The 22,868-nt window shown below is 46.0% G+C and overlaps 1 protein-coding gene across 2 annotated transcripts in view; it reads left to right on the top strand.

Moving 5' to 3' along the window:
• Positions 1-8,004: 8,004 nt before the first annotated feature.
• Positions 8,005-22,868, top strand: part of LOC137524946 (neurabin-2-like) — a 141,688-nt gene continuing 126,824 nt past the window's right edge. For both annotated transcript variants that reach the window (XM_068245482.1, XM_068245481.1), the window contains exons 1-2: positions 8,005-8,201; positions 14,132-15,900. In XM_068245482.1, the coding sequence (XP_068101583.1) occupies positions 14,332-15,900 (1,569 nt within the window). In that variant the 5' untranslated portion in view covers positions 8,005-8,201; positions 14,132-14,331. The remainder of the gene's footprint in view (positions 8,202-14,131; positions 15,901-22,868) is intronic.

Raw genomic sequence — 22,868 nt, 5'->3', positions numbered from 1 at the left:
CACGTATGATTGTACGCCATCTGTGTTTCCCTGCGTTTCGTGGCAGTGAGTAGGTTAGCTGCGTGTTTTGGGAAAAATGCGCGCAGCGTGCGTTTGTGCACCACACTGGTACGGAACACATGCAGTGCGAACATCAGACAGTGCAGTCTATGCACTTCTGATGTTCATGTGTGTCTGTCTCCTGCACGCGTTATCAAAATACGGACTGCAATGCGTGCAATGTGAACGAGGCCTGAAGAAGGTGGTGAGGCTACTAACCTATACTCGAAGAAGGCTACCTAGAACCCCATGAAATTCTGCAAAATTTCAGTATGCTGTCAGTTTAGAATGGGGGATGGGAGAGGCACATCTGGCTATCTACACTGGGGGGAGGGCTACCTAACACTGGGGGCACATCTGGTACCTATACAGGCACTAGTGGTGCTCAATTGCTACCTATACTGAAGCAGGCACACTTTGGAATCTCCACCTCTAATGCTGGAGAATCTTGACCCGGCCATTGTTTGTTGCAACGGATTCAATGAGAGAAGACTCTCAGGGTCCTTTTACACTTAAAAACTGTGACCAAGAATTGAACTTCATCCCAATCAGTAGCTGATACCCCTTTTCCCATGAGAAATATTTTCCTTTTCTCAAATAGATCATCAGGGGGGTCTGTATGGCTAATATTGTGGTGAAAACCCTCCCACAGTGTGATGTCAGGACCGTGGTCCTGAGAGTTTCCTGTCTGTGAACCTCAGTGCATTGTGAGAAATAGCTGTTTACAGCTGTTTCCAACTGCCAAAAAAGCAAGCAGCTTCTCCTTCTACTGACATCCCCTGCCAGGAGTAAAAATGTCACCATGTGATAAAAGTCAGAATGTAAATCAGGGAGAGGAAAGATTTTACAATGGGCAAACACTGACTAAATAATTTATACATACAGTATACTGGGCACATATACCCGACTACATATACTGGGCACATATACCCCTGACTACATATACTGGGGACATATACACCTGCCTACATATACTGGGCACATATACCCCTGACTACATATACTGGGCACATATTATACCCCTGGCTACATATACCCCTGGCTACATATACCCCTGGCTACATATACTGGGCACATATAACCCTGACTACATATACTGGGCACATATACACCTGGCTACATATACTGGGCACATATACCCCTGATTACATATACCCCTGGCTACATACCCCTGGCTACATATACTGGGCACATATAACCCTGACTACATATACTGGGCACATATACACCTGGCTACATATACTGGGCACATATACCCCTGGCTACCTGTTCTGTGGACATCTCTACCCCTGGCTAGCTGTTCTGGGGACATCTATACCGCTGGCCACCTATTCTGGGGACATCTATACTGCTGAGCACCTATTCTGGGGACACCTATAGACCTTGGGCTACCTATTTTTGGGGAACCACTGCTGTTAGATTGAGTGTATTTTGGGGAACTGCTGCCAGGTGAGAGGTGTCTACCATATTAAGGGGGCATTCTGCCTATTTATGTGAAATGCTGTCTATTTATGTGCCTCATGACTGCTGAATTTATCTTGTTGGGGGCCTCATGGTTACTGAATTTGTCTTGTTGGGGGCCTCATGGTTACTGAATTTGTCTTGGGGGCCTCATGAGTTGTTGGGGGCCTCATGATCGCTGAATTTGTCTTGTTGGGGGCCTCATGATTGCTAAATTTGTCTTGTTGGGGGCCTCATGATTGCTGAATTTGTCTTGATGGGGGGGGGGGCTCATGATTGCTGAATTTGTCTTGGAACATGCTGGAAGGTACATACTGAGGGAGGGTGGGTGAGTGTGAGCCTGCTAACTTCCTGTACATTCGGCTCCACCCATAACCACGCCCACATTTATTATGTGGCCACGCCCCTTTTTGGCGCCCCGCACCCTTCACCTTAGGGGGCACATTAATAGTCTTTGTCCCCGGGCGCTGAAAGCCCTAGCTACGCCTCTGCAGGTAAGGCTATTACTGTGGAATTTGAACTTTTGACAAGGGTTTGAATCATGGCTCAAACCAATATGTAAAACAGCACAGGGTATTTGGGCAAGGCTCCCTAATAATCCTGGTTGCCTCTGTAGTGCACTTTAAAGGGTACCTGAAATAATCGATATAAGGCAGTTTATACTTACCTGGGACTTCCTTCATCCCCATAAAGACTGTGGGTTCAATCGCCGTTCTTCCTGGCCGCTTCGTTTATCCAGGATCGTCTCCGGTATCTTTCAAAGTCAGTCGCGGTCTTCTGTGCGGCTGGGTATCCCTACTTGTTTCCAGGGCCTGGAGCATTCTGCACCTGCGCAGTACTACTGCCGCTGCTGTTGAACATACCAGCGAGGATCCTGGATTAACGCAGCAGCCGGTGATCGGGCCCACGGTCCTAATGGGGCTGGAGGAAGCCCCAGGTAAATATAAATTGCCCCATATCATTTGTCTAAAGTGTACCAGAGCTGACTAAATAAAAAAGATTTATACATACCTAGGGCTTCCTCCAACCCCATGCGCTCGAATCGCTCCCACGCCGCCGTCCTCAGTCTTCTCCATCTTCTGTACCGCATAGGCAAACGCAGGGGGGGGATTACAGCTGCCCAGAATCCCCCCTCAGACCAGGGCCTGTGCAGTGTCTGGGGACAGGCACAAGTTGAGACACCAGACTATCTGCAGGCATCCTGCAGCCAACAGCACCACCCACTTTCTTTCCCTGCTACAGTTGACTTTGGATGGAGCAGCAGCGTGTGTACAGAGCATAGAGCAGCAGTGTGTGTAAAGAGCATGGAGCTGGAGAACTGAATAGAGTCAGGTATGAGCACAGCCCTGTGCCCTGCTGTGTGAATGCTTCACTTTCCCCTTCATTACCAATGTCAGCCGTCCTCATTATTTTCTGTATCCAAACTGCTCCTGATTAATCCCGCTGTCGATCGGAGCAGATCAAACATTTATCAAATAATTGTCAGATCCTGTAAGTCGGACAGCAAATTACATTGTGTGTAACCAGCATGATGTCCTACCATATTATTGTACTGTATTGTGTGTGGCTGAGGGAGACCTTTCAGCAATCCCCCTTTGAAAATCTTGGGTTTGCCCCTGGTACCGGGTCCCTTAACTTCCTCCAGTCGCGGCCAGTCTTGACGCAAGTGAAGTGCGCTATTTACGTATCTCTTCAGCAGCCGCTGGAGAGATACGTAGATGGCGCATTTCTCTTGTGGAGACAGGCCATGACTGGAGGAAGTTACATGACCCTGTATTGGCATAGGAGAAGGCTAAGGACGGTGGCGTGGGAGCATTTTGTGTGGATGGGGCTGGAGGAATTCCCAAGTATGTATAACACTTTTCTATTTAATTAGCTCTGGTTTCCTTTAAAGGACTGGGCTGGAGAAAGCCCCAGGTGAGTACAACTTTCATTTTTTTGATGAGCTCGGAGTCACTTTAAGTGGCTGCAGCTCTGGCACTTTGAGTCTACCAGGACACAAGAGCGATATAAACACTTGTCACATTGGCTATCATTCATAAAGCATTCCCACATGCTGAAATGCTGAAAACAGCTCCCTTTACTGACCACTTTGCAAAATGTGTATTCATAAAGCCTGTTTCCGCATGAAAAGCTGACATTACCAAGCAGAGCGATAAATCACCGCCTTGTGCGGTGATTATCGTAACAAAATGTTAATTCATAAAGATTTACGCAAGCGGTATGAGGACGGGAAATACCGCTCCCTTGGATGTGGCGATAACAATGTTAAGTGAATGGAGACACAGACCTCCCGGGCAGCTGCAGTAGAGTGGAACACAGAGAAATGTATCAACTCGGCTGCTTCCTGTGTTTCCACAAACCTACTGCCGCGTACATTTGAAATCGGCGCCAGTAGACTTGGCCGCAGGATACAGCCGGTATATGGCTGTTCCTGCTTCTGCACAAGTCCGGGCCGTTTTAATTACTATCCCCCCTCCAGGCCGCCATGGATAGTGGGGGAATGAAATAATTCGGCTTCCAGCTATTGCTGGAGGCCTAATTATTGTGTTTTTTAAGCAACTTCAGCTCCATCTTCAGACGGAGCCGACGTTACTCACTGAGCGCCGCTATAGACTGATTCCCATTCAGGGGCGTATCTGGGTAATATAGTGCCTATGGCAAGCACTGCCTATATAGTGCCTATGGCAAACACGCTCCATACATGTGTTATGGTGTCCTGGTTTTTTTTGGCTCTCACTTTTTGCTGAGGTTTTTTGGGGGAAATGGCTCTTCTTAATCACTCTCTGTCTCTTTTCTTACACTAAGCAAAGTGCGTCCCACATAATTAAGTAGCCATGTTCACCAGATATTCGCATTAATCTGATATGAGGTCTGAATGACAGAGAGGCATGGAGGCAGGCAGTGGCGGCGCTACACTGGGGCTTACCCAGGCTTAAAGAGACTCTGTAACATGAAAAACATCCCCTGGGGGGTACTCACCTCGGGTGGGGGAAGCCTCGGGATCCTAATGAGGCTTCCCACGCCGTCCTCTGTCCCACGGGGGTCTCGCCGCAGCCCTCCGAACAGCCGGCGACTGTGCCGACTGTCAGTTCAATATTTACCTTTGCTGGCTTCAGCGGGGGCGCTGTGGCGACTTTCGGCACGGAAATAGACGGAAATACCCGATCTCCGTCGGGTCCGCTCTACTGCGCAGGCGCCGGAAACTTGCGCCTGCGCAGTAGAGCAGACCCGACGGCGATCGGGTATTTCCGCCTACTTCGGCGCCGACAGCCATCAGAGCGCCTGCGCAGGAGCCAGGAAGGTAAATATTGCGTCACCGCTGTACGGAGGGCTACAGCGAGACCCCCGAGGGACGCAGGACGGCGTGGGAAGCCTCATTAGGATCCTGAGGCTTCCCCCACCCGAGGTGAGTACCCCCCAGGGGCCGTTTTGTCGTTACAGTTCCTCTTTAAGCCCCAGCTGACAAGCTGTCAGCCCCTGCAAAAGCCCCCCCTCCGCAGGGTTGCCAAGCAGCAGGAGGGGTGGAAGCGGAGAGAAGAGGAAGCCGTGTGGACAGCGGCGGAGAAGGGGGCCTTCTCCCCCCCTTCCCTCACCTTGGGGCTCCCACTCTCTGCCTCGCTCCCCCCTCAGATATCAGCGGCTGGCGTCAGAAGACTCACTCTCTTCTCAGCGCGGCTGATCTGTGCGCCGCTCTGGTCTAGTCTAGACCAGAGTAGCGGCGCACAGATCGATCTCTCTCTCCCGCGCTGGGAAGAGAGGAAGTCTTCTGACGCCAGCCGCTGATATCTGAGGGGAGAGCGAGGCAGAGAGTGGGAGCCCCAAGGTGAGGGAAGGGGGGGAGACGGCCCCCTTCTCCGCCGCTGTCCACACGGCTTCCTCTTCTCTCCGCTTCCACCCCTCCTGGGGACAACTATACACCTGGTTATACATGGTAAGTCCTACCTACCTATACTGGGGACAACTATACGCCTGGCTACATATACTGGGCACATATACCCCTGTCTACATATACTGGGCACATATACCCCTGGCTACATATACTGAGCACATATACTCCTGGCTACATATACTGGGCACATATACCCCTGGCTACATATACTGGGCACATATACCCCTGGCTACATATACTGGGCACATATACCCCTGGCTACATACACTGGGGACATATACCCCTGGCTACATATACTGGGCACATATACCCCTGGCTACATACACTGGGGACATATACCCCTGGCTACATAAACTGGGCACACATACCCCTGGCTACATATACTGGGGACATTTATATCATTACATGCATTTACTGGGGAAAGGCTGTCTGTCATTATGTATATTAACTGGTGAAACACCGTCTCTCATTACATGCATTTTGTGGTGAAACGCTGTCTCTCATTACGTGCATTTACTGGTGAAAGGCTGTCTCTTATGTGCATTTAGTGGTGAAAGGCTGTCTCTCATTACGTGCATTTACTGGTTAAAGGCTGTCTCTTATGTGCATTTAGTGGTGAAACGTTGTCTCTCATTACATGCATTTACTGGTGAAAGGCTGTCTCTCATTACATGCTTTTACTGGGGAAACGCTGTCTGTCATTATGTGCATTAACTGGTGGAACACTGTCTCTCATTACTATGCATTTACTGGTGAAAGGCTGTCTCTTATGTGCATTTAGTGGTGAAAGGCTGTCTCTCATTACGTGCATTTACTGGTTAAAGGCTGTCTCTTATGTGCATTTAGTGGTGAAACGTTGTCTCTCATTACATGCATTTACTGGTGAAAGGCTGTCTCTCATTACATGCTTTTACTGGGGAAACGCTGTCTGTCATTATGTGCATTAACTGGTGGAACACTGTCTCTCATTACTATGCATTTACTGGTGAAAGGCTGTCTCTTATGTGCATTTAGTGGTGAAAGGCTGTCTCTCATTACGTGCATTTACTGGTTAAAGGCTGTCTCTTATGTGCATTTAGTGGTGAAACGCTGTCTCTCCTTACGTGTATTTACTGGTGAAAAGCTGTCTCTTATGTGCATTTACTAGTGAAAGGCTGTCTCTCATTACATGCATTTACTAGGGAAAGGCTGTCTCTTATGTGCATTTAGTGGGGAAACACTGTCTCTCATTACATGCATTTACAGGTGAAAGGCTGTGTCTCATTACATGCATTTACTGGTGAAAGGCTGTCTCTCATTACATGCATTTACTGGTGAAAGGCTGTCTCTCATTACATGCATTTACTGGTGAAAGGCTGTCTCTTATGTGCATTTAGTGGGGAAACGCTGTCTCTCATTATGTGCATTTACTGGTGAAAGGCTGTCTCTTATGTGCATTTAGTGGGGAAACGCTGTCTCTCATTATGTGCATTTACTGGTGAAACACTGTCTCTCACTACATGCATTTACTATTGAAAGGCTGTCTCTCATTACATGCATTTACTGGTGAAAGGCTGTCTGTCATTACGTGCATTTACTTCATTTTTTTTTATGTAACTACATTAGCTGGTACTACTACATTACAGTTAGCCCCGCCCACATGATGTCATGACCATGCCCACTCCCCCCCCCCCCCCCTTGAGCCCAGTCAGCCAGCCATTGTGCCCCTTTTGAGCCCCCCCAAAATTCTGAAGCTGGAGCCGCTGCTGGAGGCAGGCATGGTGGCACAGCATAAGGGCAAGCATGGCGGTGCAGTACAGGGGTAGGAATGGCACCCATGGCACATGCCATGCTTGCACCCCTCTAGATACGCCTCTGTTCCCATTACAGTCTAATGCGCCTCTGTTCCCATTACAGTCTAATGCGGCGTTGGCTGCGCCTAAATCTGCGCCGCCTACCGACAGCCTAGTTCGGGAAATCTCCGCACTGCCATCGCAACTGGCAACATTTTTATGAATGAGCAGCCAGAAGTCTAAAATACCGACAGCGGTGTTTTCCCGCATGGATTTATTTTACCGACCTAACTTTTATGAACGAAAAATGCCTTCGATATTTGGCAAGTGTGACCCTAGCATCCGTTGTTTCTGTACTGTTAACAAAAGGAAATATTTTAGCAGGAAAAAAAAATTACATTCAAGCATCCAGCTCCAAGTTTCCCTGAAACTTCCATTTTGAAACTTTTTCACTCAGCCACGAAAAGCTATGACGTGTACAATGCGTTGTTCTTCTATCTACAGAGAGGTAACCTGCATGTGATTACTAGTCAGATACATTAGGGCAGCCGGTATACCCGGCATGCGTCAGTTTGGGGTTCAGTAGTTCTCTTATTAGGGAACATACAGTGAAATACTGTTAGCTACGCGTACAGCTCCTCGTGCACGCGCCCGGGCCTTCCCTAGAGAGCGCCGCAGACAGCATGCCGGGAGCGCGCCTTGGGAAGTTATCTCTCCTCCTCACCAGCCTTTCACCCCCCTTCTCTCCACCCCGGGAACGCGCCTCGCATGGAGCTTTTCATTGGTGGGCGGAGCGTGGACGCGCTTGGCTCGGGCTTGCCAGATATTTGGGAAGAGCGAGGAGGAAGGAGACGGAGCCCGGGGGAGGAGGAGGGAAAAAAAAAGTGATGGCGGCACGGCGAAAAGTAGCGTAAGAACCCGTCACTGGCACCGTGCGCTCCACCCCCCCTCCAAGACCCAGGGTGGATTGTTCCCCGCGTGCTAGTCCAGGACGGATCCAACCAGCGCACCTTGGCGGGGGGTGACGGAGAGTTCAGGTACTTTGAGAAGTTTCCCGCGAGGCTGAAGGGGACCCTATTGGAAGTGTGTGAGGCTGGAAAGTGCCTGGAATGTTGGATTGTTCTGTGTCTGAAGGGAAAGCTGGGCACAGATCAGGGGTGTCCGTCAGTTCCTGTCACTTCGTCATATTTCTTATACCTCTTCTCCAGTTGTCCCTCTAGATCAGGCTTGGGCAAACTTGGACTTAACTTAAGTCTTAAGGGACTACAAGTCCCACAATGCATTGCAGGAGTCTTACAGCCACAGTCATGACTCGTATGGGCAAATCAAATGCATTGTGGGACTTGTAGTTCCTTAACAGCTGGGGGGCCAAGTTTGCCCATGTCTGCTCTAGATCCATTGTGCTCTCCTTCATTGTGTGCAGCTTCTCATCCTGAGATCACTCAGCCTGGGCTGCCTTCCAAAAAGGACTTGGAAGCTCTTTGTAGTGCTGAATGGAAGTCTGTGCCTTGTATAGTATCTCCAGAAGTTCAGGAACAGAATGTTTTTCATCAGAGGACTGTCACTCATTCACCTGTCTATTGTATGCTGTCACCTGGCTTATCTGAGAGGAGGGCAGCCTGCTGGGGCACCACAAGTCGCAGCATGTCTCAAGAGTGGCCTAAATTGAAGCTCACATGATGTTTTTGGCCTACCAAGAGCAGAATGAGTTGAGATTAAACCATAAACTAGCATGGGGTTAATCAGATTTTAATAATGACCTGATGATTTGATTAATTTATCTAGCAGCTAATTAGAGATTTTGTTTATGAATTTCATTAGCCCCAGGCAAACATCTGGTTCTGCACTTTCCAATTCTGGTTCCAGTAGATGAAAAATCTGTGGGAAAGTAGAATCCTAACCAGTGTCAGGACACGGCAAAGAAATGATTCACGCCCCTCACCCATTCTAATATATCCCTCCTGATGTGGCGTCACTCCTTTTACGCCTACATCATTGATAGTGGTATTCCATAATTGTGTAATGCTTTTTAATAGTCTGCTGTGCTGTTAATTAACTGAAAATGGTTAAGGTTTTATGTGATTTTATGATATTTGTAATCTTGATACTCATTTGTAAAAAGTTTGAGAATCCCCTGTATCAAACGGAAGTATCCAATGGGGTATTGTACCATCATGTGTTGAGAGCTTAGGGGTTAGACCACGGTGTGTGAAGTTTATTACAGTATGCTGTAGTGCTTATAACAGCTGGTGTTTTATAGGTTACTCCTGTTGAGCATGAAATTGATCTCAAGTGCATATACTTTTATTGGAGATGCAATCTTAAGCGTATCTAAATACTACACACTCTCGCACACGCTCGCACTCACTCTCTCTGTCGATTACTGAAAAACTTTTAGTTTTGTTGAATGAAATGGGATGAGCACGAGTTTCTTCCGAAGCTCTTTGAAGTACTCCCAGGAGTATGTGTATGTGTTTAGGTATCATGTGTACCCAAAGTTTAGAACTTGTGTCCCAGACTGCTGAATTGTGATACTCCTGCTAAGGAGCCCCATCTTGCTAGTTCAAAGGCAGGTGCCCTTTCTGCTGCTTACGTTTTTGGCCCAGCCCTGCTCAGAATGTACTATTGGCCAGTGCATTGTGGAACTTGTAGTCTGAGCAGTTTGCAAGCTGCAGCCTGTCCAGTTATCTGCGTGACTTCTTTGTTGTTGTTAGGCAGTTAAGTTAGCGTATGGGCATGATTGGAAGGCGCTAGGCCTGAGGGGATGGAGGCTTTAGCAAACTGTCAGAATTTGGTGGCAGCACAGCACATTAGTGCTGCTTTGTTGAAAACGAGGTGTCACATAAATGTCACTTTATGTAAAGATATTTTTGAGCAGAGCTGCTAGGCAAGATGTTTTGTGTTTTTCTTGGCATTTTCTGTAGACTGTTGGCTAAATTTTTATGTTTATTCCCTTAAGGTAGCATTTGTTGTGGTGTAGAAATGTAATGGATAGCACTTTTGGTTGCAGCTATAGAGTCCCAGGTTTAAAGGGAACCGGAGGTGAGAGGGATATGGAGGATGCCATGTTTATTTTCTTCTAAACAATGCCAGTTGCCTGGCAGCTCTGTTGATCTTCTGGCATAAGTAGTGTCTTAGTCAAAACCCTGGAACAAGCCTATGGCTAATGCAGTAAATCCTGAGTCAGAGTACCTGATCTTTTGCATTCTTGTTTAGGGTCTATGGCAAAAAGTATTAAAGCCATAGGATCAGAAGGACTGTCTGGCAACTAGTATTGTTTTAAAGGAAATAAATATGGCAGCCTCCATATCCCTTTCACCTCGGATTCCCTTCCTGGACACTATCTACACAGTTTGGATTTTCTCCTCTTGTTTGTGTGAGTGTCCTCTTGGATCCCATAAACAGGTACTGATGGGATAATTTCCCTCCCGCTGGGCGGTCTTTTAGCCGTCAGTAGCGCATGTGTATGCGCTGTTGGCAGACTGATAAGGCTGTTTCTGAACGATCCTCTCGCATACACGTGTGCTTCTGTCAGCTAAAAGAGGGTCCGGTGGACCCGTCGTTGCTGTTGGTAGTGCGTGTCCGCACCTTTAGCCTTGTACACAGACAGGCCACATTGTTCTTTGCCAAGGCAGTTTAGCGTGTGCACAGTGGCCCCCAATGCATCAGCTAGTTACGGTAACCACATGGCATATTAACTCAGCTGAGGGCATTGTTCTCCTACTCACCCAGCCCCCTCCATGACATTGATCTTGCGCCGCACTCTTGGTCCTCCGCCCTCTCCATAGCGACAGAATGCATCACTAGCCTGAAGGCTAACATGGTGTCTGTTTGAGATCAGGTACCATCTGATCGATCTAATCCCAATGCTAGTGACAACTATTTAAAGGACACCTGAACTGAGGTGCTACACCTGCTATTGTCGAAATTCTGTTTTGTCCCCACGTTTATTGCCTGATGAAGCGGGCTTGGCCTGTGAAACGCATTGCTCTGCACTTTTTGGGGTGCTATATAATGTGATTGCTACTATTCAGACAGTCTTTCATGTCTGCTTTATGGTAGGAATACACGGGTCTATCCGGCGGCCGATTAGCCGCCGGATCGACTCCCGCTGCATCCCCGCTCGTCCGCGCGGATCGATTACCGCTCGTCCCCGCCGGCGCTCCTTATCAGCTGCTTGACTCCCTGCCATTGTCCGCCGGCGGGAATCGAGCGGGAGCGGGTCGAGCAGCGTGATCGGACCAGCTGAATATTATCAGCTGGCCGGATCAGCTGCTCGATACACGGTACAGAAACGTACCGTGTATCCCCAGCATTATGGAGGTAAGTCAACCACTTCCTCCAAGCAAATTTTAACGGTTTTATCCACTTTTATTCTGCTGGCGCCTCTGTTCTCCTACTGCTATACCTGAGCTGAGGGGGATGGGGAGGCTGCCATATTTCCATTTAAACCTCCCCAGTTGCCTGGGCATCCTGCTGATCTCCTTTCCTGCAGTATTATATGGATCACACACCTGAAACAAGCATGCAGCTTGCAACTAAAGTCTGACTAGATTGATCTGCATGCTTGTTCAGGGGCTAGAGGATCAGCAGGACAGCCAGGCAACTGAGCCATTTAGATGGCTCGATAGATAATCTTGCTGTGTGTGCTGTAATTGGCCACTCTTTAGCAACCCATGTGATTTGAGTGCCAAGTGGAAAAGTGCTAATGTTAGAACCTCATTGGTAGGTCAAAGTTTTACAAGTATCAGGAGGGACCAATGTAAGGCCTCTTTTCCATGGGCAGCTGAACTGCTTGTTTGTCGGGCAGCTTAGTCTCCCAGCTTCTTGCACCATCCAGCTGCAGCTACTTGCAGCTGATTGGCAAAGGTGGCATTACCCAGTGGTAAAAAAAAACATCTGCTACTTCTGAGGATGGCAGCCGCCATTCTCAAATGCAATTCCATATGGGGGTTGCAACAATTTGTCCACTATTCATGCTGAGCAGACAGCCTGTAAATGGAAGCAGCTGACAGCTGGTGAATTCACCGCCTTAAGCTTCTCATAGAAAAGAGGCCTAATGCTGGGTACACACGTTGCGATTTCCCACCCGATCCGTGGGAACGATTTGATTATTTCCAACATGTTCGGTTTCGTTTGCAGCCATCGATTTTGCATACTTATCATGTAAAATCGACGGCTGTATTGAACGAAACCGAATAGAACATGCTGGAAATAATCGATCCGGTGGATCGAGCGGGAAATTGCAATATGTGTACCCAGCATTAGGCTTGACACACACACACTGTGGAGTGCTTTGCTAACCATTAACGCTGTGTCCGTGTTTAATTTTTTTTTACATTTTAACCAGGGACGAAGCACCCTTATGTTTTTTACCAAATATATCAGTGGGAACATTAGAGAAAACACCTACCCTGTTCTGTTTCATTCTTCACTGCTCAGCCTGCTTCTAATCAGCCCTGATAAAATCCCCGACTGAGCATTCAGTCTGGCTTTGCTCAGGAATCATTATACACGCCTTTCCATAGCAGTGGTTGGATAGTGTAATGATGTAGGTCTCTGTCTCTAACATAAGAGACCAGGGTTCGAATCTCAGCTCTGTCGGTTCAGCAAGCCAGCACCTATTCAGTGAGGAGACCTTGGGCAAGATTCCCTAATACTGCTACTGCCTATAGAGCGTGTCCTAGTGGCTGCAGCTCTGACGCTTTGAGTCTGCCAGGAGAAGAGCACAATATAAATGTTCTGTGCCTTGTATTTCGTGAAACCATGTTTCAGTGTTGCCAACTCATCCCTTTAAATACAGACACAGATGAATTATACAGGTCTTAGGGGTAATTGGATGCAGTTTAGTCACTAATTATGTGTATGCAGCCCCAGATCCTGTATAACTTAAATGTTTCAGTATTTAAAAGTAACTTAAACTGAGAGGGATATGGATGTTTCCTTTTTAAACAATACCAGTTGCCTGGCAGTCCTGCTTCTCTCTTTGGCTGCAGTAGTAAGTGGATCACACGCCTGAAACAAGCATGCAGCTAATCCAGTCTGACTTCAGTCCCACTTGTTCAGGGGCTGTGACAGAAAGTATTAGACACAGGATCAGCAGGAGAGTTAGGCAACTGGTATTTTAAAAGGAAAAATCCATATCCTTCTCAGTTTAGGTTCCCTTTAAAGGGATGCTTTGGCAACCCTGCCATGTTTACTTGAAGTATGGCCAGGAAGTGGTTTTAGCCTGGAAAAGTGACCCCAATGGAACGCCAAGATATGTATAAGTGGTAGGGGTTCTTTCTCTGTGTGGTTGCCTATTTTATTTCTTTAACTGGGGAATGCAGCAGGAGAAGTGAGAGTGAGACCTGTTAGCTAATTTCCTCCCACCCCTGATAAGCCAGTGCCTGCTGCTCTGTATAGTATAAACGGTAGCACAGTTAAATATGGAGGATGGCAGAATGTTGCCTTTATGATCAGTCACTCTAGGTTTGTGTAGTAAGTGCTGATGGATGGATGAATGACTGACTGGTAACCAGGGCTGTGGAGTCAGTACAAATGTCATCCGACTCCTCAGTTTATGAAACCACTGACTCAGACTCCAACTCCAGGTACCCAAAATTGCTCCAACTCTCCGACTCCTTAGTCTAATACCTACCAGGGCTGTGAATTTGGTACAGAAATCATCCGACTCTGACTCCTCAGTTTATCAAACCATAGATTACAACTCCAACTCCAGGTACTTAAAATTATTTTCACTTTGACTCCACAGCCCTGCTGTTAACTAAAATTGTAGTTCCAAATGGATCTTCTCATCACTAAATAGCTGAGCTGACAATATTTTGTAATCTGCTGAGACCTGTTTATTTTAGTGCTGTGATATAATTTTGAGTGTGGTTTTGCTACCAGCTTACATGTGTGTGACAGAAGCTCTTAGAAAATGTTTTCTCCACACAATTATTTTTTTTTCTCTTTCTTTCGGCAGATGGTTGTCTTGTAGCAATGAAATTAGACAGACAGCTGAGCGTGGATGGAGTATTTCATTGCTTGGGATTTCCCATGAATCCTGCACAGCCTTAATTCCTATGATCTCTGTACTCCATGTGGAGAGGGCAGTGACATTTGTACATTTTTCCTAAATAAGCCTTTTTTTTTTTTTTTTTTTTTTTCCCCCCTGATACCAAAATGATGAAAACGGAAGGGAAGGGGGAGAGGAACTTGAGAAGTGCTTCTCCGCACAGAAACGCTTACAAGTCTGATTTCCAAGCTATCAAGTGTACTTTTGATGGGATGAAACCAGAGATCTCCCCAAAGCCTGCTTCTGTGAAGCCGAACACGAATGGGGCACCTGCTGACTTCACTCGGGGTCGGGCCTCCTATGGAAATCGCGTCCACAAAATCAAGAATATGTTTATGCAGATGAGCTCCACGCCAAGCGACAACCAGGTTGAAAGTAAACTAATAAAGGTTGATTATACCTCTCCACCGACAAACGCTTCCCCTGTAAGCGTGCAGAAAAACAATGCCTTAAATATTAGCCCTGATCCGCCTGCTCAAGACCGGGCACTCAGGACAAGCGAGGAGGGAGGAGATATAGACAAAGCAGCCCTGGCTGAGAAGTTTTCAGAAACTAGGAAGATCTTTGAAAGAAACCTTAACAGACAAACCACTTTTGACAAGTCTTCCCCCACAAAGGAAGAGAAGGCAATCCGGTTGGACCGTAGGCATGCCTCGCTTGACCTCGAGAGTGTTTCCTCAGATCGCAGCTCTAGTGGCTCACCAACAAAGATGACCAAGTCCCTGTCAAGTGAAAACAGCCAGCTCAGTCACCGAACCACCTCCTCCTCCACCTCTTCATCTTCCTCCCTAAATGCAGGACCAATTAGCAAGAGACTTGAAAGTTTCCTTGCTGACAGTGACGGGGAGGAGAATAGGGACTTGACCAAAACAGATGAAATTTTAATTGATGCCACTAGTTCTTCTTCAGTGGCTGCTAACAATCACTTGGCCACAGTGAAAGATTCAGGAGAAAATAATAATAATGAAGGGACCACTAATGCTGTTACTGCTAGAGACCAGAATTTGGAAAAGACACTTAGTGTGGATGATGAAGTTTGCGTTACGACTACTGTTATTGGAGAGGTCACAGCTTCTCTTCAAAATAACAATGCATTCCCAGACAGGGAACCAAAAAACACTGAAACTGCTCTAGCTGACAAAACTCAAACTGCAATGGTAAGAGCGGAGCTTGTGGTATTACAAAATGAGTCATCCGAGAGTGAGGAGGACACAGATTTAAAAGATGATGTATTTGATGACATTCAACCTGTTGAGCCGCAGCCCAATGTTGATAGTATTGGGCAGAAGGCAGAGGATGAAGTCCAAGAACAAAGTGAGACTGTTGATGAAAATGTAGACGATACTAATGTGGGGGTCACCATGAATGTGACAGAGGAAGCTGCAGATGATGTTGACAGCGACGATGAAGATGAGGATGATGACAGCGAGTTTGAAGAACAGGTTGACAAGAATAAAAACCTTCTGAGATATTCTGCTGAGGCTTTTGGCATAGAAAATGCGGCATTCGATGATGATCGTGACACTGAGCCGGAGCAGCCAGTAGCAGAAAAGCCTGTGGTCACCGAAGATGAGGATTATGGGATCGATAGTGATTATGAGGAAGTACCTGGTCTATCGGAGGAGGAAGACCTGCAAGCTGCTAGAAAGGTCAAGTTTTCTACAGCCCCTATAAAGGTATATTTATTGTATTATAGCAGTTATGTATATGGTGGAAATGTTATTCCAGTGCTGGATGAATTCCAGGAGTCAGGGCTTCCTAAAAAATATTATAATTGGTTTCTATTTTTTTGTTTTTCCTCTAATTGTTAAATGAACTAGCTTCTAAAATTTGGATGCTCCTAGATTGGAAAGACTGACTCCTGAATTCTACATTAAAGGACAACTGAAGTGAGTGCTATGGAGGCTGCCATATTTATTTCCTTTTTAAGCAATACCAGTTGCCTGGCTGCCCTGCTGATCCTCTGCCTCTAATACTGTCAGCCATACAGCCTGAACAAGCATTCAGCAGATCAGGTTTTTCTGACATTGTCAGAGCTGACAAGATTATCTGCATGCTTGTTTCTGGTGTGATTCACTCACTACTGCAGCCAAATAGATCCGCAGGGATGCCAGGCAACTAGTATTGTTTAAAAGGAAATAAATATGGCAGCCTCCATATATTTCTCACTTCAGTTGTCCTTTAACCACTTAATGACATGCTGACTTATAAAAAACGTCCTGCTAGAGCCTCATAATGGCTCCAGGGCGTTTTTTATAAGTCACAGTGCTGCTGCTGTGCACGCGTGCGCGCTCCTGCGGGTGCATGTGCATGCACGTGCACATGAACATAATGGGGGGAAAAACCCACCAAAGAAAAATACACCTTTATTTCCAAATTATATATTGTCACCATACTTTGTACTAGGGACATAATTAAAATCTTGTGATAACCAGAACAAATAGGCAGATAAAATGTGTGGGTTTTATATACTGTAGCAGTGTTTATATTAAAACCATAGGGGATGAAATTGGAGAAATAGTGTATTTCATTTTTTCCCCTTGCATTTCCCTTTAAAATGCTTAGAAAATAAAGTAACTTCTGAAAACAAATATCAACCCCAAAAAGCCCAATTGGTGGTGAAAAAAAACAAGATATAGATAATTTCATTGTGATTAAGCTATTGGCAAATGAAAGGGATGAGCATGGAAAGGTGAAAGTCTCTCTTGTCCATTAGGGTAAAACCCGCCTTGGGGTGAAGTGGTTAATTTGTACACCCTGTCTGATCCCATCTTGTTGTTGTGTTGTATTCCCATTTGCAGCATTTGTTTTGAAGCCCTTGTAGTTATTTTGTATATCATTTGCTTGCATGTTTTATTCATGAGATTATTAGGTTGTTGGACAAGAAGTGGCTGAATTAGAAGTTCTCATCTTTTTGTATGCAATATGTAAAGTCCAGAAGAAGATGCATTATTTAAATCTTTTAGGCCCCTTATACATTTGTGTACTTTTTTTTTTTTTTTTTTTTTTTTTTTTTTGCATTGCGTTACCCTTTCTGTATGCAGGGTAATGCAACAGCAATGAGTGTATGGGGCCCTGTACACTGACCGCAACGCGTTGTGCAAACTCGGTGTGTTTCTGTGATTTCCGTGGCGATGCAGCAGCAGTTGAATGCATTGAAGTCTGTGCAATGCAGACATTTTTATATTGCTGGTGGTGTCAGGGATGCTCCCACGAGTAAATTGGAGTGCCTAAGCACTCAAATTCGTGTTTTAAATGAGCATTACTTACTGCAGGTGTGCAGCAGGGACATAAGGGGTTATTTTCCCATAAATCCGCGTCCTCCCTGTGCTCCATATAGCTTGCGCACGTCCTATTGGACGCGTTGCAAGCCTCGCTAAACCCGCACTTCCTCCTTCCGGCTTGGAGGAAGTGCAGGTTGGCGAGGCTTGCAACGTGTCCAATAGGATGCGTGCAAGCTATATGGAGCGCAGGGAGGAAGCGGCTTTATGGGTAAATTACCCTTTATGTCCCTGCCGCACACCTGCAGTAAGTAATGCTCATTTAAATCACGAATTCCAGTGCTTAGGAACTCGAATTTACTTGTGAGAGCATCCCTCGGTGGTGGTATGGTGTTCAAGCGCGAAACAACCCAAAACAATGGGGGAAACCAGGAATCTCAGTGACATACTTCTGTCCAGCAGGCAGTATGTCACTGGGTGAGGGTCAACAAAGGTCATGCAGGGGGCGGTGCTATGAATATGACTCTGGTGGCGCACTCTGCCGAAGGGTCTAATGAATCACTATTTAGGCGATGCGAGGGGGGCGGCGCGCTGCAACACCCACCTCTGATGTAAAATCTGCCTCAAAGTTGGCATAGTGATTGAAAGGGATTTTTTTTTCACAACGGGTTGGTTTTTTTTTTTTTTATGCTGGTGCATAACAGAAAAGTTGACAACTTTGCTCACCAATTTTTGTGGGCATATTAAATTAATTGAGAAATTTAGTGTGCTAAATAAAAGTATCCGTTTGGTATCAGTTCATTGCAGTTAAAGAGGAACTCCAGTGAACATTTTACTGTTGGCAGGTGATGTAGCTGCTGCATGGTTTTTGGCAGTTGGAAACTGCTGCAAACAGCTATTTCCCACAATGCAACAAGGTCCACAGACAGGAAACTGCCAAAAGTTCGAACTTTTCTTTTGGGAGGGGTTACTTGTGGGAGGGGTTTCACCACAATATCAGTCATACAGCGCCCCCTGATGGTCTGTTTGTGAAAAGGAATAGATTTCTCATGTAAAAGGGGGTATCAGCTACTGATAGGGATAAAGTTCAATTTTTGGTCGGAGTTTCTCTTTAAACGTTTCACTTTTTTTTTTTTTTTTTTTTTTTTTCCCCCATTTGGTCAATCTGCTTTTTAAAATATTGCTTGTAATTCCAGCATTGAAATCCCTGCGCATCATGGAATGAGCTTACATGGAGTTACAGAAGCTCTTTCCTGCCCCCCCCCCCCCCCACTTCTCACCTTCTGCTGTGTTGACAATAAGTAGATTCTGTATGCGGTCTTTATGTGTAAAGTATAACGAGGCTTTTTTTGTAAAGATTACCAGCTGGCTAGAGAGAGTGTTGGAAACTTCTAAAGGGTAAAAATTATTATAAAAGGTGCACTTTATGTTCTTGCTGAATGCAATGGAATATGCAGAATTTGTAATAAAGCAGAGCTCCAGTAAGTGCTGTGTCTTAAAAACTGTCTGTAGTAGTGTCAGTAACTATTGCAAAAAAACTGCACATTTTTATTATGCATGCATATAAAATTACCTTTTTCCGATGACCTAGGCTGCTCCCAGGAACAAGAAACACTCTGTATTTTAAAAATACACAGCTCCGTTTGACTTTTCCTGTTCCAGGAAACAAGAGTGCTCTGGTTGCTCGCTGGCCTGTCAGCCAGGTGTGCTGGGGCTAGGTTGGTGGAATCTCTGCATGGACCTGTCCTGGAGAAAGTTGCAGGAGCCATGCGGTGGGGATCTACACCATTTACAACTTTGTGAAACATTGTCAAATTTAAAATCCATACTTATGCCTTTTTACCTATGTCGCTGTCACTTAATATAGGTTGGGAAAATCTGGCAGGTCTGTCTGGTTGTGGCCTAGTCCACCATTCCTGATATTTAACTCTTTCAGGCATATAAAGGATCACAGCATAGTTATTTGTGCGCTTGGCACTGTACAAACGCATGTCTTTGTCATCATGTCACCTTGTGTAGCTTTAAGGGCTCATTCACGCTATGTGCTGCGCTGTCAGTTTTGACGCAACACACATAGTGTACGATCCACATGGCAACATGAAAGTCCATAGACTTTCATGTTACCATTCACACTACAGGTGTGCGTGCGTTCCCATGCGTTACGATGTAACACTTCTGGGGACATAAAATTGCACGACTAACACGTTTCCCGACGGGTACGGCTGCCGGCGTCTGCGCTCTAGCGCTCCCCGACGTGCATTCCGTGCACTGACCGTGCGATGGCAACGCAAGCACGAAATCGTGTTCATGCTTGCGTTGTGTAGTGTGAATGAGCCCTTAAGGCAGGAGTCAGGAACCTTTTTTTCTGAGAGAGCCATAAACACCACATATTTTAAAATGTAATTCCGGGAGAGCCATACAATGTTTCAAACTGGGACAGTAGGGCTGACGCCCCTGTTGCCATGGTGATGTGTATACAGTTGATTCACCGGGCAGCGGAAGTGTCAGACACATCTTCAGATTCTCTTGGGTTTCAGCAACATCAGCAATTTCCCCGAGAGCCAAACAGGAGAAATACAGACTAAGGCCTGGTGCACACCAAAAACCGCTAGCAGATCCGCAAAATGCTAGCAAATTTTGAAACGCTTTTTCTGTAGCGTTTCAGCTAGCGTTTTGCGGTTTTGGTGTAGTAGATTTCATGTATTGTTACAGTAAAGCTGTTACTGAACAGCTACTGTAACAAAAAACGCCTGGCAAACCGCTCTGAAGTGCCGTTTTTCAGAGCGGTTTGCGGTTTTCCTATAATTAACATTGAGGCAGAAACGCATCCGCAATCCAAAATCTGCAGCAGCCCGGGAGTATGCGTTTCTGCAAAACGCCTCCCGCTCTGGTGTGCACCAGCCCATTGAAATACATTACCCTAGCGGATCCGCACCCGCAAGCAGATCGCAAACTGCAGCGGAAACGCTCCGGTGTGCACTAGGCCTAACAGCTTGTACAATTGGCTAGGTGACTTGGTGGTTGATTCACTTTGTAGGATGAGATCCCCGCACTTTGGCCCAATAGGCTGCCTGTCAAGTGACAAGCAGCCTATTAGGCCAATCAAAGTGCAGGGATCTCATTCTGCAAAGTCACTGGATCTGATAGGGTCCTGAGTGGGACATTTGGAGCAGCTGCTCGTTTTGGAGTAGCGCGAGTAAGTTAGTAGTGCATGTTACAGCAGTAGAGTGCACTACTTTGAAAATTTTACTTGCGCTGTCACACTAAGCTGCACTGCTCGAGCAATGTAGCTTAGTGAATCAACCCCTACTGATTTGTCTGTGAGCCAGATGTAGCCATCAAAAGAGCCACATCTGGCTCCTGAGCCATAGGTTCCCTACCCCTGTTTTAAGGCAACTGTTTTTATGACTGGTGGCTTCATCCACTTAGGAGTAGGGATAGTCAATGAGATGAAATCATTTCTAGTTCATACAACATTATGCAAATACTGATTGCATGTTTATGCAGCTTGAAAGTGGCCCAATCCAGTTCCGCATTGGCAGCATTCGATTGGACCATTTTCAGGCCGCATATATTTGCATAATCTTGCATGAACTTTCAACGATTTGCAACTCATTGACCATCCCTACTTATTAGGTGCTTTGGAATGGGTAGAGCTCTGATATGAATTCTACCTATGAAAGAAAAATGGCTGCTGAATGGAGTTTGTGTGGATGGCATTTAGGTCAGTGCAACAGTATGAGAAGTATTGCCACTTTACAAATTATTGGCATAGGCATGGCTGATAGAAGTCTAAAGGAATACTTTGTTTCATTTAACATGCATATGTCATTTAAATTAAAGGGAATGTCCAAGCAAAATAAAAAAATGAGTTTCACTTACCTGGGGCTTCTACCAGCCCCATGCAGCCATCCTGTGCCCTCGCAGTCGCTCACTGCTGCTCCAGTCCCCCGCTGGCAGCTTGCCGACCTCGGAGGTCGGCGGGACGCATTGCGTACATTTTTACGCATTCCCGCTAGTGCAGGAACAGTAACACATACATTTTTACGCGTTAGTGGTTCAATGCGTAAAAATGTACGCATTAAACCAGTAAGCGTAAAAACATATGTGTTAATGTTCCTGCTCCAGCGTGAATGCGTAAAAATGTACGCAATGCGTCCCGCCGACCTCCGAGGTCGGCAAGCTGCCAGCGGGGGACTGGAGCACCAGTGAGTGACTACGAGGGCACAGGATGGCTGCATGGGGCTGGTAGAAGCCCCAGGTAAGTGAAACTCATTTTTTTATTTTGCTTGAACCTTCCCTTTAATACAACAGTTATATTTTATGCATTGTTGAAATATGTGCTAAGTGCATGTTTACACTTGTTTAGGGCTTCAAATTGATCTGCTTTGTTTGCGAGTAATTACAAGAAGTGGCATTTCCCTATGAGGCTTCCCGGTTGGTTTCCTTAAAGTGAACCAGAGATGAAGTACCCTCATGTATTTACTGTATATATCAGTGGGAACATTAGAGAAAACGCCTACCCTGCTCTCTTTCATTCTTCACTGCTTATCCTGCTTCTTAGCAGCCCTGATAAAATCCCGGACTGAGCATTCAGTCTGGCTTTGCTCAGGAATCCTTATAGCTGAGTGTCTTCTCTGATGTCTTTTTAAGCCCAAGCATGCCCCCCTTCTGGCTCTTCTCTGATTCCTGAGCAAAGCCAGACTGAATGCTCAGTCAGGGATTTTATCAGGGCTGATAACAAGTGAGCAGTGAAGGATGAAACAGAGAGCAGGGTAGGTGTTTTCTCTAATGTTCCCACTTATATTTGGTAAAATACATGAGGGTGCTTCGTCTCTGGTTCACTTTAAAGTGGACCTGAACTCCAAACATCCACTTTGCACTAACAGATACGCAACAGCATAATAACCTTTAAAGAAAAACATTTCTTGGTTACAGCTGATACAAATCCTGCAATAAATCTGCAGTGTCTACTTCCTCTCATGGAAGCAGACATATTAATATGCTGTGGTTTCAAATTTGCCTCTCTGCCATGGCAGTCAGCTGACAGCTGAGGGATCAAATTACAATTTGTGGTTAGACAGGTGAGGGGGAATTAGACAGGCTAAACTCTCTAAATACATACAGGGTGCATTTCTCTAAGTTTTCCTTCTGTCCTGGGTTCTCCCTGTGTTTGTAAGAGTTTCCTCTGTGCAAGTTGTTGGGTACATTTGTTTCTTTGGCAAGCAAATGCATGATGAAGAGAACTAAACACCCATGAGTTTTTGTATCCTGTATTTGGCCAATGAAGGCTATTCCATATTTCTTGTTGTTCTGATCTGTGGTTGACACGGTACCATCTCACTATTGGAAAAATGACAACCTTCACCTGCATTATCTGCTGCTAGTTTTCTCTGAAGCTGGTGCCCGGCTTGACTTTCTTT

This window comes from Hyperolius riggenbachi, chromosome 7 (genome assembly GCF_040937935.1).
Source record: "Hyperolius riggenbachi isolate aHypRig1 chromosome 7, aHypRig1.pri, whole genome shotgun sequence".
Lineage (NCBI taxonomy): Eukaryota > Metazoa > Chordata > Amphibia > Anura > Hyperoliidae > Hyperolius > Hyperolius riggenbachi.
This window is presented reverse-complemented; position numbering and strand designations above follow the sequence as displayed.